The sequence below is a fragment of the Heliangelus exortis genome, chromosome 15 (assembly GCF_036169615.1).
Source record: "Heliangelus exortis chromosome 15, bHelExo1.hap1, whole genome shotgun sequence".
In the NCBI taxonomy this organism is placed as follows: Eukaryota; Metazoa; Chordata; class Aves; order Apodiformes; family Trochilidae; genus Heliangelus; species Heliangelus exortis.
In genome coordinates, this window is record NC_092436.1 from 5,041,021 (window position 1) to 5,058,025 (window position 17,005).

A 17,005-nucleotide genomic window follows, 5' to 3' on the forward strand; every position below is an offset into this window, starting at 1 on the left:
CCCAATGCCTATCCCTGATGGTGCTGCCAGTCTGGGAGCATCCCCACATCCCCCAAAGCAGGCTGCACCTGGGGAGGCTCCGCTTTGGTGGTCTTATGCCAGCTCTCTCCTGCCCTGAGAACAGGAGAGAGGAAGAAATGACAAGACAAAGCAGCAAACAAAAAGAAAAATAGTGAAAGAAGAAGGGATGGGGTGAATCAAGGTAAGAGCTGCCTCACTGTTAATGAATATTACACATCACCCCATGACCTCAGCTGCAGGGACATGATTTAAAGGACTCAGTTAGAAAAGTGAGCAGGAAATGAAGGAATGCTCTGAGATATGGTATCTGGATAAACAGCTATAGGGGGAGGGTGACCAAAGGTAGGACATTATTTGCCAGTATTTTCTTCCCTGGCTCAAATGACACCACTGTAAAGCCAGAACCTTGGTCCCTAAAAGTGTCAGACTTGCCCCTGGTTCCCCCATGAACTGGTAACCATGGTCCAGCTGTGAGCCAGACAGAGATGGTGAGAGGTTTAGAGCAGGTTCAAACCATCCCAAACATGCCATGAAAGGACTCAGGTCAAGGAAGCCCAGTGGTCTAAAGGTTTGTGTAGTTTTGTTCCTCATGTGTCCGGGAGCTCAAGGCAAAGGGTTGGGGATTAGCATGGGCAAACCCATCTCCTGCTACATTGGGGCAGGGAGTTTGCACTGTGGGGCTGGGCCTTTTCTGAGCTCTTGGGTGCTGCATGGCTCTGAGGGCACTGGGTCTCTCTGGGAGGGTTTAACCAGAGTCCACTGGTGATGGCATGTAGGGAACAGGTCCTGGAATAGCCACAGGAGGATAAGTGCTGCTTAATAATGGCTTTTTTTTTTTTTTTTTTTTTTTTTTTTTTCTCCTCAGGGATGCTCAAACAGAGACCAGATTCACACAGCTGCTGAGCTGCTCAGCCCAGCCTCCCTCCCCAGGACTCTTCATGTGAAGCATCTCAAGCTGTCCCACCAGGTGGTCTGACACACTGAGATGTGACATTCCCCACGCTGCCCTGCCAGGCAGCCAGGAATCCACACTCACATTCCACCAGCCTCCTTCAGCTCCCCACACCCTGGTGCCAAAACCAAGAGATCTCTGCAAATATTAACATTTCTGGCTGCTGTTTGTTTGCCTGTTTATTCAGAGCTATGCATGAAACCTGTCTGATATTCCACACACAGCACAGGGTTTGGCCAAAACAGCTTTGTCCTCTCAGTCTTCCCCACAGTGGATCATACATCAGCCCCAAAACCAATCTGTTGCCTGGAGCCCAGGTGTAGGGTGCCCCAAAATGCTTCTCTCCTGCATGCGGATGCCTGGCTTGTGGTGAGGCTGCCAAGCATTAACCCAAGTGTCGAGCTGCCTAAGCATATGGATACTTTTTTTTTTTTTTTTTTTTTTTTTTTTTTTTAAGGTTTCTGACTTCAGCTTTGTACAGCAGGAATGAGGGAAAGATCATGAGTTCTCCCTGGGCAGGCTTGACTGCCCAAAGTGCTCCAGTCTTTTCTGGGTTGTCATCCATATTCCATGGTCAGAAAACCACAGCCATGAAATCCTGCCCTGGAGTCACATCACATCCTCAGATTGCTTTCCCCTGGCTGGTCTGAGGCTGTTTGCAATATTCATTATTTGCTTTAAGGATGGCCACAGAGCCCAGATCTGTGCAGCACTCCCAGATGTCTCATACAAAAATCTTCAGCCCATTCAGCAGAGATGGAGAGAATTAGTTTACCATCCTGCAGCCTTTGAAAGCCAAGGGATGTTTCTGTAGAAGACCCAACAAGAACAATATCTTTCAGTGCAACTTTTCCTGCAAAGTACAGGTGACTGGGCATAAACCTTCCCCTTTGCTATCTACCTTGGACTTTGCTATCCAAAAATGAAACAATGTGCTCCAAAATTCTCACTCATTTTTGGAGAAACTATCATCGCCACTGCAGCTTGGCTTCCTCAGCCTGAGGCACCCTCCTGTGACCCCAGGCAGGTTTTAAAAGCAGCTCTTTGACCTTGGCTCAAAGAGGGAAATTTCCCTCTTCCATTTTCTTATTGCCACGCAGTGAAATCTGTGGCTGAAGCATTACCCAAGTGGTCGCCAGAAACAAAGTGAAAAAAATTAAGTTACCATTGAGCGAGATAGCTATTTGCTTTAAGGAAAATAGTTAAAGCATCTATATCTTTGTTCAAAAAGGCTGCACCTCCTTCCTCCAGTTTTGACAGCACAGTAAACACGGAGAGCAATGATCTTATCACAGGGCTGAAATGATCCTTTTAGAGCACCGCTCTTTGCTCCCCATTCAGAGTTCACAGAGTGATTTATTTGTACTAGGAGCTTGGTAGGCTCCTCACCCCTCATCTTGCAAGGAATAACCCGGGGCACTGCCTAGCCCGGGACAGCTGTCAAAACAGCAAATAACCCATCCTGGAGACACGGCGCCAGGGCCCCCACCACCTTCCCCTTTCTCCAGTTGCCAGGGCTGGCTTCACTCCTCTGCTTTCCTCTGCAAAATGACAATGCACAGAGCTGTGGTCCTCAAACGTGGGTGTCACGGGAGGCTGTGTACCTCCTGCCCGGTGTGAATGTCACCCTGAAGGAACGTGGTTTTCCCTGTGGGAAGCTCAGCACCACACGTAGCAGCATTTGGAAGCTCTTGAGTGCTCGCAGAGGTAACGCTGTGCAAAGCCGTATTTCCCCTGGCACCTTAAATACCTTTAATGCCTGGGGAGAAATAAGTCTCTACTCCCTCCAGCCTGAAACTGCTTTCAAAGTGGATTTGCAGGCTCCAGACTCACCTCCCTCATGTGCCTGGACTGAGCTCTTCAGCGGAGGCAGAGAGGAAAAGCAGCTCAGCGAATAATAAATTGCAGGCACGCGCTCCCCTGAGCAGTTGTTTGGAAAGTGTCCCAGGCTCCTCGTGCCAAATTCGCTGGCCAGAGAAGCTCAGTGGTATTAGTGTGTTCCAGTTAATTATGGTTGTGAGCTGTCCTTTTCATCGCCTGAAGAACTGAAAGGAGGACAAACCCAGAGGATTGCCTTTATAAGGCTTTGTGCTTTCTAGCACGGTCCCCGCTCGGCTTATGCGTGCTCTCCTCGCACCCTGGGGACCCTGCTCTTACTCCTGGGGGACTCAGTGTCACACTTATCTCCCATCATCAGATGGTGGCTTCTGAGTCACACTTCTGAGGAACACGGACCCGACTGGATTCCCTGGATCAATATCAGGAGTGGATCTGACCCCCTGCCCCGGTGTGCACTGCCACTGCCACTGGCACCGTGGAGCTGAGCTCCTTGCTGGCAGCTGATGGAGGTCTCCATGGGGCTGGAAAAGATGGAGCAAGGTAGTGAAGCAGCAAATGCAATCCTACTGCTTCTATAAAGGTGCTCAGACATCAGCCCACCCAGCTCTGTGTGCTCTTGTCCCAACCCAACATCTACAGTGCTGTTTGCCATCCTGAGAGTGAGACTGACCCTGAATCTGTAACTTCATCATGGGACTATAGAGCTGGAGTATCCAACCTGTGAGAGAAAGACCCTGACTGCAGAACGTGCTGCCTAAACAAGATGGGTGATGTAGAATAAAACCCCCTGGGGTGAAATTGTCATCCCTCAGCTGTGTCAGCAGGGCTGCCACCACCTCTGCACATCCAAGACCTCAGTCCCCTGTGGTGCACATCGCCCACTGCTGTGTGTGCCAGGGTGAAGCAATTTTAGCACCTCTTTTACATGCAGGGAATCGAGAGACACCAAGTGATTTGCCCAAAGGCAGAGAGGGAATTTGTGACAGACCAGAAAATACAATCCTACCCCAAAAACTCAGCCAGGTTTCTGGTTCATCCAGAAAACTGCTGGTGTACATAATGTCATATTTTTGCCATCCTGGTTCTGAAGAGCTTATCTGACTGCAATTATCCTCTTCTACAGACGCTGTTTTTTAGCTGGCTCAGTACACAAACAACAAGCAACAACCCTCTAATAAATGAGCAAAGCTTTGAGTGCAGTGACTTGCAGAAAGAGCAGCTGAGTGCAGGGGCCAGCTCTGGGCTGGTGTCTGCCCACAAGAGCCCTGTTTAGCTGCCTGGAGTCCTTCTGCCCTGATATCAGGATGATCCAGGGGACTTTGCATGTTAGAGGGAGATTCTGGGGTGGGAAGAGAGTGGAAGGGGTAAATACTTCTTGTGGTTAAACAACATAATTAAATGAGCCCCATGTGTTTGCCTTGAGTGGAGCCCTGTCCATATCTACTCCCAGCTCTGCCAGGAGCTGAAGTGTAGTGATGTGACTCTTCTTTGGTAGGACACAAACCCCATTAATCTCTTTCCATACAATATTTCCTCTTTCTTGGCTCACTGTCCCTCCTTGAAGACACACACTCAGTGTCCCCATCCCTGTCTGCCCTGAAGGAGAGCAGAGCTGCAGCAGTCCCAGTCCAACCCAAACAGCTCATCTCTCTTCCTGCTTCCCTGGTGCCTCTCATTGTGATATCAGATTGATCAGGTATTTCAGCAAAACCTTGTCCCTGAAGCTATCTCTGCTCCTCCACTTATTCCAGAAACGTTGATATGGGGACAAAAAGCAGGTACAAAATGAAAACTTTCCCTTTCTTTTGTATTCAAAGAGGGTGCAGACAGCTTTCCATCCTCCCTCCCACCTCCGAGCAGCTTTGTGGCTTATTTAGTTCCCCAATGCATCACAGACTTCTAAATCCTCTGCATCCATGAACTCTGGAGCTCAAATGCAAACAGGGATTTTGTGTTACCACACCATGTTGATGCTTCTGAGGCTGCTCAGCAAAATACTGGCTTGACAGCACAGGAAGGAGCAGTGGAAATAGTTTGGTTACATGCAGGTTGAATAAACAGATGTTTGAAAAATGGAAAGCTGCTTTTTTAAGTATGTCAGTGTTGCTGCTCCAGATGAAGCAGGATGAACTGGAGCATCTGGAAGCCTTGGTAACAGATTTCTTAGAGTTCTCCCAGGGAGCAATCAGATGATAAGCCTTTTCTTGACAGAAGTTGAGTGACAGAGTATGGCTTACACCTCCAAGATGCTCAGCCTGAGGACCTGCCTGCTCTCTGAGGAAGATCAGATTATGGGCTGATGAAAAGGCAGCCCTCTCCTCTGCCTCATTTCTCAGCTTTTTGACATCGTTTTGTGCCCAGGAGCACAACATTTATTGTTATATTCTCAGAGAAGTGGGTGAGCAGACTCACTTTTGCCTAATCAAAGCCCAGCCACTGGGGAAGGCTTGGGGGCTGCACAGGTCCTTTAAATGATCCCATTTAAATGGTGTGAAAGGATACAAGGCTCCTGGGACACATGAGCAGGTGTTTGTGTGTGCCCAGCCTGTGTGTGCAAATACCCCAGGGCTGGAGGTTACGATGATGCACACAGTGGGTCCTGACACCTCTGCTTGGGGCTGCACAGCCTTCCACACCCAAGGACAATGCAAGGAACCATCATCATATTTCACCATCCTTGTACTTCAGGCTAGAAAAACCTTTGGCTGTGGTTAGCTGTCCTGTCATGTGTTTGGGATCTGTTAGCTGCATGGTGAGGCCTTTCTGCAGTTTGGTGTTCTGGCTGCCACAGCCTGTGCCACAGCTGCTCCTCTTGACCCCCCGAGAGGGTGAGGGTGCCCCTTGGCTGCTGAGAAGCTGAGGGCCTGGCAGCACTGGGGTTGTGTTGCCTGCAGCTGGTGCCAGCAGTAATGATGTGGTAGCTGGGTGAGATGAGGCAGGCAGGCAGCCCGTGTCTGCAGGGCTGGGAGAAGCACCCAGCTCAGAGGGAGAGAGCTGGGGAGTGTGGAGGGAGCAAGGACCAAACCCTGGTGTGGTGAATGCCAGCAGGGCTGACACCCCAAGCATGCTCAGAGCTCAACCTTCCCTTTCTGCTCTGTGTCACAGGAGTATCACTTATGGTGACCTTGTAGATCCCCACAGATCATGGGCAGCCTTCCCAGGCTCTGTCTGGGAAGCACACAGGGGTTCTTTGGCTGTCCAAGTTATCTGAGCAAAGAGGTGAATCAGTGTTTGAAAACACTGAAGGGTTTGGTGCTGCCCTTTCCACTGAGACCGTGGGAGAGGATGGCCTTGGGGATGGATTTGCACTGACTGACTCATGATTGAAGAGTTTGCATTTGCTGTCATCCAGCAAACACCACGTGCCAAAAATGACTGGAATTCACCCCAAGGTTCACAGCTTCAGGCAGCAGCAAGTTTCTCTCCTGCCAACCACTGCCTTCTCTCCAGGCATCTTACTCCAGCCCAGGGAAGAAAGAATGGGGAGCTGGAGCAAAGGACTCTGAGGAATAGGCAAGAAAAATCTTTTGCCAGGAAAGGAGCAAGGAAGAAACATCTCTCAAACAGAAGTCAATCATCCACTGCTGAGGACCCTGGAGAGAAGGACTATCCATGCATCCATGCATCCATCCATCCATGCACCCGCTCACCAGGAACACAGGGAACAGCATGTACCACTCACTTCCCAAGAACTGCTCTTTATCTCAAAAAAATACTGGAAGACAGCAATGGCCCCTTCTAAGCAAGTTTGTGTTTTCCTGCTCCCTTCCACTCTCAGCTTTCCAAAGCAGCTAAACCAACAGCCTCAGGGAAAAGAAAGGGGGAGAAGACACAAAACTCACACAAAAATCCAGCTAGCACAGCTGTTGGATTTGCCTGGGTGTCAGCACCTGTGTTGAGCCTTGTTCTGCTGAGCCACTGGAGTGTTTTCTTTTTCTTAATGTTTCATGACTTGTGCAGCACAGAAATTTGCTTGAAACCCCTCCTTGTTTCTGTTCTCACAAAGAAAAGGAAACCAAATTCCACTGTAAGGGTGGAGAGTCAGACTCCTCTGATAAACTTCTAGCTGTAGAAACTGGAAGCCAAGGAGAAGTGCCCTCCTCTCCAGCCTCTGTGAATATCTCCTAGCCTGGGTAAGCTGCAAGCTCACACGTTGCCAGTGGTGGAAATCCTACGCTGGGAACACACCTGACTTCTGCTCTTTGAAGGCAAGACATTTGGCCAGGTAGAAAGCTGTGCTTCTGCTTCTCTGTGCATCCTGCAGGGTGCTCTCCTGGGCTCCTGTGAGCTTAATTTTGCAAATTTGGAGATGAGGATTCTGGATTTGTGCCTCTCCTTCTTGCTTGCTCCAGTTGTGTGTGCAGTGCTGGGCACCTTAGGATAGAAACTCACTCAGGTTCCTAACTGCACACTGAATCTGGCTCTGGAACAGACCCAGATATGGCCAAGTGGCTAAAACTTCTCTGTATGACTTTTATTTGCATCACAAGAGTACCCTAAGGCCTGTCCTGCAGCAGCAGCAGCCTGCTCTGTGCAGGGTACAGTGCAAGCACCAAGGCAAAGGAGGAGGAGGAAGGTCCGTGAAGGCTCTGCTGAGTTGAACAAACTGCAAAGTTCCTGCTTCGGGGGAGATCCACCCCTGGAGAAGATCATCCCAGTCCAAAACAAGTTTAAATCTTGAGCAGATGGGAGAGCTGCAGAGCGAGGGGGGATGGACACTTGGCCAGGTCAGTGGCACAGATGATGAGCCTGCAGACCTCCAGCTCCAGCCACTTCTCCCTGGAGAGGAAACTGGAGGTGGTGGAAAAGCTTCTCTCTCCTCGATGCAAGAAGCCCCTCAGTGGCTGAACACTGTATAAACAGCAGCAGCAGGCTCCCTCCCCCTTTCCATTCCTGTTTGTTAAACACACGCTCCCTGCCTTTCTCTCATTCAGGAGCTAACACAGCAACCAGCTTTGTGAGACAGGGGCTGTCACTCACCCTGCAAGAGGGTGCTCTCCAGATGCTCGGGGTGAGGTGACGAAGCTACCCCCAGGAATGAAACACTCTCCAGCATCCCACATCCTCGCCTGACTTCCTCATTTTTCCGAGGACAGTTGCAGAAAAGTGCTTTTCACCCCTTTGCCACAGGTTGACTCCCAGAGAGTGGAGAGGACGAAGTGCTCCATCCTGCCCTGCAATGAGACAGTAACTGAGGTGAGAGCTCGGTCGGTGCCCGGAGGAGGAGGGGGACATTCTGGCCTTTGCAGGTGGGTTGGGGAGGGTTTGTCCCAGCAGCAGGGCTGAGATGGGGCCAGGTCTTAGCCATGCCACATGGTGCAAGCAAAAAAGGTCCAAGTATCTTTGAGAAACTGAATTTGGGGTCCAGCAGCCCTGAGAGCTGGGCTAGAGAAAGTGAACATGAAATACTGGCAGGAGAGTTTTGAACGGTCCCCAAGCAGGGAGTCTGGGAGGGAGGATGCTGAGTGAGAGCAGCCAGGGGAGCAGGTTCCTCCTGCAGAAACCAGGTATGTACAGCTACAGAGCAGTGTGCTGCAGGTGTGGGGCTGAGCTGCAAGGCTGTCAGAAATCCTCATCTCTCCCACAATCTGCTTCCTCTTAGTAAGAACCTCCTGTCAGCTCCTCCATGCTGGGACTGCACACACTGCTGGGACTCAGCTGCCTGTCAGAGATCAGTGACTTCAGAGATGTGGAGGGAGACAGGGGACTGGAGGAGGAAAATCGGTGCTTGCATTCTTCCTGCACTCATTGCATGTTAATTCTAGAAAAGAGGGAGCCTTTTCCAGTCCTGTTGCAGCCTGCATTTCCCCTACAGAGTTTCTGATCCATCCCAAAGCAGGATACTGGATTTTCTCTCTGGTGGTTCTCTAATAGTAAGGCTGTTATTTCCCTCCCTTTTCTCGTCTACCCCAGAATCCCTGAATTTCAGGAAGCAACAGGCTCTCCAGGTTAACCAGGATCCTTCCACTGGGCTGTCTTGTCCCTTCTGCAGCCCTGGGTAACTCGTGTGGCTCCACCACAGTGTCACCTGCTGAGCCCTGTCTCCCAGCCAGCCTTGCTCTGCTCCCCTGGGGTGACCCTCAGGGCAGAAGACCCTGCATGATTTCCCCCTGCTTTCCACAGGAGAAATTTCCAGGAGAAAGTTCCCCCTGCTTTCCACAGGAGAAATTTCCAGGAGAAAGTGTGTGTGCCTTCCATACCAGCCTCTTTTCATCACCTTTCTCATCCTGTCCTGAGCTGAGTGATTAAGGCATCCTCCTTGACTTGTCCCCTTTGGAATCCTTTGTGGCTCCAGCCTAGGCAGGGACAAACAAATCTTTAGTGATGAACCACAGCAAATGCCTGGTGAATCTTCTTCTGCTCACACTTTGTCTTTCAGTGTTGGTTCTGTCTTGGGGTCCTCCAGGAGCAGCCCTGGGGTCCTGGAGCTTTGCAAGTTCAGGGCTGGCAGTGCTGTCTGATGCCATTAAGTTTCTTCACCACTGGGCTGACCAGGACAGGTGATTTACAAAGCAGATGCTTGGCAGGTCAGAGGATCTCCCCTCCTGTTGTGTTGTCATTGTAGGGCAATTACCTCTTCATTGGAGATGGAAGGACCTGGGACAATTTCTATCTGCTCTTTGGCTCCAGAAAATCATCCCAGAGCTGTTGTTTGCCCTGAAACCTGTCCATCATACAGAGAAGGCAAAATTCCCTCCCCTCCATCATTCATACTTTGCATTTTCATGCTGCTCCTGAAATCTATTTTCAGGTTTTATCCTGAGAGGTGCAGAGCCCTCTGTGGTGGTGAGGACAGGAGGCTGGAGTTAGCAAACTTGGGATCTGGTTCCAGCCCTGCCATAGATGTGCTCTGTGGCCTCTGGCAAGCTGGTTAACCTCTGTATCTCACTTTATTGTGTTCTCCTCTCTTAAGTGCTGTATTGTGGGGCTGACCACTGATGCCACCCCAGTGCCATAGAGGAATATGAAAGTGGTAGAAGGTGGCTTGCCCCAGGGTGACCACCAGGTTCCTCTTTGCCAGAGACATCTGAGTGCTGCCAGATTTGGTACTGGGGATAGGGATGACTCCATGCTCCAGACTGGGCTGATGGAGATAAAGGGGTTTCATGAAGTTGAATTTCTTTGGAGGAAGGACACAGCATGGAATAAGTCAGTGAGCCAAGCCATGAAAATATCCACAAGCCTCAGCCTGCATTCCCCTGTGCTGCAGTGAAAAGAGTCTGTGGCTGCTGTTAGCCAGATTCAGAGCAGAGAGCAGAGGCTGGCACAAGTCCCTTCCCTCCCTCCTTTCAAGTCAATGATAACTGTGACAGAATTGTAATTCTCAGGCATGCTGTGAGCAATGTTTGTTCCTATTTCCCTCTTTTCTGCACCCCTTGTCCCTGTGCTGCATGTTTGCTGGCTACAGTGACCTCAGTCTCGCTGCCTGGGACAAAAAAAGGAATTTTTATTAACAAGCTCTGTTTTATAGAGCTTTCTGGCCCACCCCTTCAGCACTGCCTTCTGAACTCTTCCAGGCTTTGCAGATGTCTCTCCTAGGTCTGGATGCTCCCTGACAGATCTGAACCAGGCTGGTGTGTGCCTGGGGCTTCAATAGAGACACAGAGGGAGTTGGGGTCTCCCCAGGAAGCAGAGGTGGCTGTGAGTCCCAGGGCACCTAACCCAAACCCTCTGTAGGAAAAGAGTTTTGAGGTGTCACTGTCCCTTGCAGTCACCAGCAGTGGTGTGCTCAGCAAAGGGCTGATGTTTCACAGCTCCTCTGTGCTTCCTCCTCCTCTTCCCTGCTGCTATGGGCACAGCTCTCCCTGCCTTGTTGGGAGCCATCGCTCGCCCTGCCTCAGGCTGAACCTCAGCTGGAGGTCTGCAGAGAAGAAAGGGCTTAGGATAGTATTCTGAGCCTGCACTGATGTTTTGTTCCTCCCAAATCAGGTGGCTTTCAGCTCCAAGGATTTTCCATCTAGCCTGGCAGGCCTGCTGGGCACAGAAGCACACGCCTGGCAGCAGCCTACACATAAGCCAGCACTTCCATTACTTGCTGGAACAGACCCTGGTTGACTCCTGGCAGCATCCCTGCAACCTCCAGGCAATCCCTGGAGTGGGAACTTCTATTATGACCATTTTGTCTCTTAATTAAAATGCCTTAATTGATTTTTAATAGTCGCCTTTTGGAAAAAAAAGAAGCAAACCAAATCAAATAATAACTCCATTAAGGCCATTTTGTTAGGAAGCAAACAGCTCCAATAATCATGATGTTCCTGGCTACTCTCAGATGATGGGTAGCTGCCAGTCTCCAGCAAAAGGAAATAGCCTGAGATGTGAACATGGAAACTGGCAGCTGGTTGGTGGGTGAGATGGGGGAAAAAGGGAAGGGGGTGTCCAGTGGTTTCGTGCCAGGACTTGAGTACCTAAGACAGGACAGGCAAGGCACAGGAAAGGGAGGTGACAAATTATGGTGATAAAGTAAGGCTAGAAAGTATATACTAGAAAGTATAAAAAAACCCAAGCAGCACACAGAGAAAGGCTGGGGCTGTGCCACCTTCCCAGGGCCCTGCCTGCTCCCCTGCTCCATTTCCCACTGTGTTGGATGCATGGGGCAGCTCTGAGCTCCTTCCTCCTGCCTTAGAAGTTGGGACCTCACTGTTGGATTACTGCTCCAGGGCTGGCAGCAGTGTCATGGAGGTCTGAAATGACCCTCAGGCAAACCTTCACCCCAGCAAATTCAGCCACTTTTCCCTCCTGCTTCTTAAAGCTCCCTCCCTACCCTCTCAGCAGTAGCTATACGGCCTCCATTATCACAGAATCTAGGCCCAGATTCATTTACAGGAGTCAGTGGCATAAATTGGCCAGCAGAGTCAGACAATTTAGGCAAGCCAAAGGACATGGAGAGATCAGTAGAAAGCAAGTGTGCAGGCAAGGCCAGTTCACCACAGGCAGCTCCTCTGCCAGGCCACCAGAGGGGCCCTGGTTCACAGCCTGCTGGGCAGCTTCCTGGGACCAGCTCCCAAGGAGGAATCACAGCCCTTGCTCTGAGGAGCCATGAAAGAGCAAGCAGCCATTTATTATTCGTTGCAATGTAATCGCTGACACCTTTACTATCTTGCCACCATTATTTTATGTTGCTTGTTTAAGGAAGTACTGTAAATGGAGCTGCTTTTCCCAGAAAGCATTCTTCCTTCTGCAGGACAGGCTACCCTTAAACATTTGGCTTGCAGGACATGGACCTGCAGAAGGCCACTCAGCACTGCTCACATCTCACCTGGCACAAATCCACAGCAGCTCCTTCCTGGAGAAAGTGCCCAACAGGCAGCCCCTATGCCCAGCTGAAATAAAGCCCTGTGCCTCCCTCCCTCCGTGTCAGGACATTGCATCCTCTGTCCACAGGTCAGAGAAAACGTGATGCTCTGCAGACCACCCTGCTTGGGCAGAGTGATGGCTTTTGCTGAAGTGTGCAGTGGGAATGGGGGTCCCACCCAGAGTGCTGGGGAGAGGAAATATTCCAGAGGCCATGTCCATCCCTCTCAAAATGCCCCGGCAGCAATTCTGAGACACAGAGGCTGAGGAGAAGCCAGTAACAGAGCTGGCTTTTCTCCTGCCGTGTTTGGACTGAATGAAAACCCAGCAGTGACAACACTGCTGTTACACCAGCACCAAATGCCAGCTGTGGGTTCCAGGCTGACTCAGTTCTGGCTCATCAGTCGGGCTCCCTGCTCCCAAAGCCATATTCAAGCAGACCTTGGAGCACCAGGAGGCAAGAGGCTCATTGACACCAGGGCTTTGCCCCCCTGGCCTCTTTGCTCCTGGATGCTCAGCAGCAGCTCTGCAGGAGGCTTGTTCACAGCTTCAGCTGTTTGCCACCCCCTGCACATGAACATCCCTGCAGGAGCTCCCTCCTCTGCAAAGCTGGCAGATGCCCCAGTGTCACTAAAGCTTTATTTCCTTAACAGGATCTTGTGATTAGCATAGCACAAGGTTTCTGATTGGCACAGCACAAGATTTTTACCAGCAGAATCAATGTAGTACAATCTCCAAGTTGCATAATGCAGAATTTAGAATGCACCTTACAAATTCTCATCACCTGGCCCCAATGCAGAGCAAGTCAAACCTCAATACTTGGTATTAATATCACAATCCTAATCTACAATAAAAAATCAGATAAAAAAAGATGAGGTCCTTGCCCCATCCTCAGAAGAAGCAGGGGGTGGTGGGGTCATGGGTCTCACTGTACAGTAGTAGCCCTCTTAGGACTTGAAACTGCTTGATTTTAGGGTCACCAACACCAGGCTGGCTGCCTGGGGCCTTCAAGGCCAGCAAGTACTCAGCTTGGGACCTGGGGACCTTGAGACTGGCAGGGAGGGGAAGATGAAAACTGTTTGGTTGGTCTACTTGGTTCTCAGAACCCTCAGGGCCTGATAATGAGGGAAAGGGAATGAATATGTGACCTGCTTGGTCACAAGGAATGTCTGCTTGCCTCATCAAGCCTCATCAGTTATGCTAAACATGTTACCAGGGGTCTGAAGCCGGGGGTACTGGTCACACTGGGTTGATTTGGGTGGTGGCATTAGTAGGAGCAGTGGTGGAGACTCATGTAGAGACAGGGTGACAGATACTGGCACTCAGAGAGGTAAGAAATAAACTGAAAAAAAAACAGGTGCACAATATGGAAATAATTGTTATGGGGAGCTGGAGAAAAGCACTTTGAATTTGACAGTGTCCTGTTTTTTTTTTTCCTTTCCTAATTCTTAAGGAGTTATTTTTGTAGGCAAGCAAATTTTATCAAAAATGACTGACACCAGCATCTATTTCTTCTGTCAGTCCCAAGAGGTCCCAAATTTTTTTCTTGTTTGAAGCAACTTCCCTGTTTTGCAAAGCCTTGCCTGAAGAGCAGGAGAGGCATTGTGCAGAGAAGTCCATGAGAAGGAGGTCTTTTCAGGACCTACCAATCTGGCCCTGGATGGTTGAGGGATTTTTTTCCTATTTAATTAAAATAAACAGAATCTCAGAAACTTCAGTGAAAAGTTGCATTTTTTCCCCTGACCTTTCCTTGGGGAACTGGTATTCAGTTGATCATTGGCTCTAAGAGGAGGTGTAAAAGACCTGAAAGGCCATGCAGTGTGAGGAAGGGTGGGGGGATCAGGGAGAAGGAAGGAGGATGCCACTGCTGCTGCTGTTTAGCCCCAAATACCACGTGGAACATTCCCTTTGAGTCTCTGTTCTTGCAGATGTTCTGCTGCCTCCTGTGCTCTCACTTCTGCTCTGTCTGTGTTCCAGACCTCCTTCTCCTTCTGACAGAAAGTCTCAGACCAGGCATGGGACCTTTGGAGGGAGCCAACAGCACCCTCACCATGGAGAAGTCAGCACTGGACGGGAAGCTGCCAGAGGGTTGGCATGCCAAGGAATTTGTCAGTCCTAGCCAGGATCTCTCTGGGTCCCGCAGTGTTATGATGGACAGCACTAAGATCCTGGGGGTCCAGGTCATTCTGATTGCTGCCTACTCCCTCATCATTCTGCTGGGCTTCATTGGCAACTCCTTGGTCATCTACATCATAGTGAAGTACAAGACCATGAGGACTGTCACCAACTTCTTCATAGCTAACCTAGCCCTGGCAGATCTGATGGTGGACACACTCTGTCTGCCTTTCACCTTAGTGTACACGCTGCTGGATGAGTGGAAGTTTGGAGCTGTTCTTTGTCATCTGGTCCCTTATGCTCAAGCTCTAAGTGTCCACGTGTCCACACTCACCCTAACAGTGATTGCCCTGGATAGGTACAGGTGTATTGTTTTCCACCTGGACAGCAGGATTTCCAAGAGGCTCAGCTTCACCATCATAGCTGTCATGTGGCTGGCAGCAGCTGTCCTAGCATGTCCTCTGGCCATCTTCAGAGAGTACCGCTATGAGGAGATCCCCTCCATCAACCTCAAAATGGCTGTCTGCTCAGAGAAATGGCCTTCTGGTAATAACAGAGATGCCACAATCTACAGCCTCTCCATGCTCCTCCTGCAGTATGTTTTTCCTCTTGCAATTATTTGTTATGCCTATACCAGGATCTGGTTCAAGCTGAAAAACCATGTCAGTCCCACTTCTAGGAATGAAAACCAGTGCAGGAGGAGGAAGACAACCAAGATGCTGGTGATGGTAGTCGTGGTATTTGCTGTCTGCTGGCTCCCTTTCCATATATTCCAGCTTGCCATCGATCTTGATCTGGTCCTTATCTTCCATGAGTACAAACTCCTGTACACTGTGTTCCACGTTGGGGCCATGTGCTCTACATTTGTCAACCCCCTGCTCTATGGATGGATGAACAAGAACTACAGGAATGGCTTCCTGATGTTCTTCCGTTGCCAGAACAAGCCAGAAAGCATCCACACTGAAGGCTCAGTCAGAGGCAGGTCGTACATTTTCAGGGCAAACACCCTAAATGGGAGCATCAAACAGACTCCTGGCAATGGACCAGTGCCCACAGAGGTTTAGCACTGGGACATCCACCTCCAGGACTGCACCCAGACATGGTCTTGGGTGAATACCTTTTTTTTGGCAGGACATTGTGTTGCCAAAACATTATATAGCCACTGCAGCCACATAGAAATACTTCGATGTATCTTTCAAAACAATAAAATCTGGTGTATTCTGTCTGACCAAACACATTTTTTCTTTCTCTGCCTTTAAATTATACTTGCAGAAGCACAAAGAAACACCACACAGAGAAGGCTTTCATTTAGCCAGCAAAATATACCCTTTTTGCTATTTCCATTTACAAAAGTGGGTTGTTCAACCTTTTACCCCCTGACATACTACACACTACAAATGCAGCTTTACTGTTCTTGCTTGTTCATCTGTATGTCTCCTACCCCAAAGCCTTAATGATCCATCTTCAGCTAATGCCAAGAGAAGGGAGACCTCCACTCTTCTGCAAATGTGGGCTGGTTGGTGCCATCACTCCATGCCTGGGAAGGGAGTGGGCCAGTGCAGGTTGAGGCTGGGCAACCCATGATCTCTTGCACAGTGTTTGCATCAATCTGCCTTTGCAACCCATGGGATGAGCTCTCATCCTCAGAAAGCCCAGGAGGTGGCAGTGACACTACTTACCACAGTTTCCAAGTGCCAAAGCAAGGCTCTGGGGACACCTCATTTAGCAAGGACATCAGCAGGTAGAAAAGCAGGTAAGAAAGAGCTGGGGTAGCTGATCAAAAGGACTGAAACCAAACCTAGAGCAATGGCAGAGGTCACCTCCTCCAGACTCTAAGATGTAGCTTCTGCCATGCAATAACCTGATAGGTGCCAGCATGACCAGAGAGGCAGAACTGCCAATGGCACCATTCTCCAAGGTGACTGAGGGGTTTTAAAGATTGACTCTTTCAGGGGTTGGAGGTAGTATGGATCTTTACACAGATGCTTCAGTTCAGAAGACAAAAGTTTCCTGCTTGTATGGTTGTCACAGATGTGATGTCTTCTGGCAGAAGAAGACATAGAGACAAAGGAAGATGTGTTCTGTCAAACCAAACTATATGTTCTCCTCCCTAAGGCTGTGTCAGCTAGGGAGCATATTTTTAGCTCTGCTATCAAAAGAGGCTTGATTGCTACTGTGATCTCAGCAGCTCATCATTGGTGTCATCTCTAAAAGTCAGTGTTCATCAGATTGGAAAGTAACTCCCAGATGCAGGAAAGAGACTCAACAGACCTCCTCGTTAAAGATAAAAAGAAAAGGAATACTTTGATTTGTAGGTCTTCACTGGAGCAAGGACAGGAGGTAAGAGGAGTTGCAGTACTGAGTACACCAGCCTGGATCAGGCTGCTGGGCTGTCACATCTGGAGCCCTCAAGAGATGAGTTGTCAGAGAATATTTGAATATCCTGCTCTATTGCCTCTTCCCCAACTTGACCTGCCCCTGGCCCTTGTTCTTCAGCTCAGCTTCTGACTGCCACACTAGTTTTTAATGTCTCTGTTTATTTCTGTTCTCTGATGCCAGGCTTCATTTTCCTAAAGAGGTACAAGAACATGCTCTCTGCTTCCTTCCCAAGGGATATCACTGCCAGGGATACTGTGCCACAGACCACACTTGGGGGCATGGGCACACTGATGTCTAATAACCTCCCCAACAACTGACTCTGCAGATCACAACCTGGTTTTCTTTTCAGGGAGCTTCAGGGTCTACAAAGGTCCTGTCAGGAAGTCTGAGTAAAAAGTAAACTTTCCC

At 49.6% G+C, this 17,005-nt stretch overlaps 1 protein-coding gene across 2 annotated transcripts; it reads left to right on the plus strand.

Moving 5' to 3' along the window:
- Positions 1-6,276: 6,276 nt before the first annotated feature.
- LOC139803064 (neuropeptide Y receptor type 2-like) lies at positions 6,277-15,453 on the plus strand. 2 transcript variants are annotated; one of them, XM_071758867.1, is made up of 3 exons: positions 6,277-7,823; positions 7,943-8,008; positions 14,081-15,453. In XM_071758867.1, exon 3 carries the CDS (start codon positions 14,119-14,121, stop codon positions 15,280-15,282), a length of 1,164 nt encoding a protein of 387 aa, XP_071614968.1. In that variant the 5' UTR covers positions 6,277-7,823; positions 7,943-8,008; positions 14,081-14,118; the 3' UTR covers positions 15,283-15,453. The 2 variants fall into 2 exon arrangements, with proteins under 2 accessions (XP_071614968.1, XP_071614967.1); XM_071758866.1 differs by having other exon boundaries at positions 6,277-8,008.
- The last annotated feature ends 1,552 nt before the right edge of the window (positions 15,454-17,005 follow it).

Coding starts and splice junctions, on each gene's coding strand:
- LOC139803064 (XM_071758866.1), top strand. CDS start 14,119: ATGGGACCTTTGGAGGGAGCCAACAGCACCCTCACCATGGAGAAGTCA.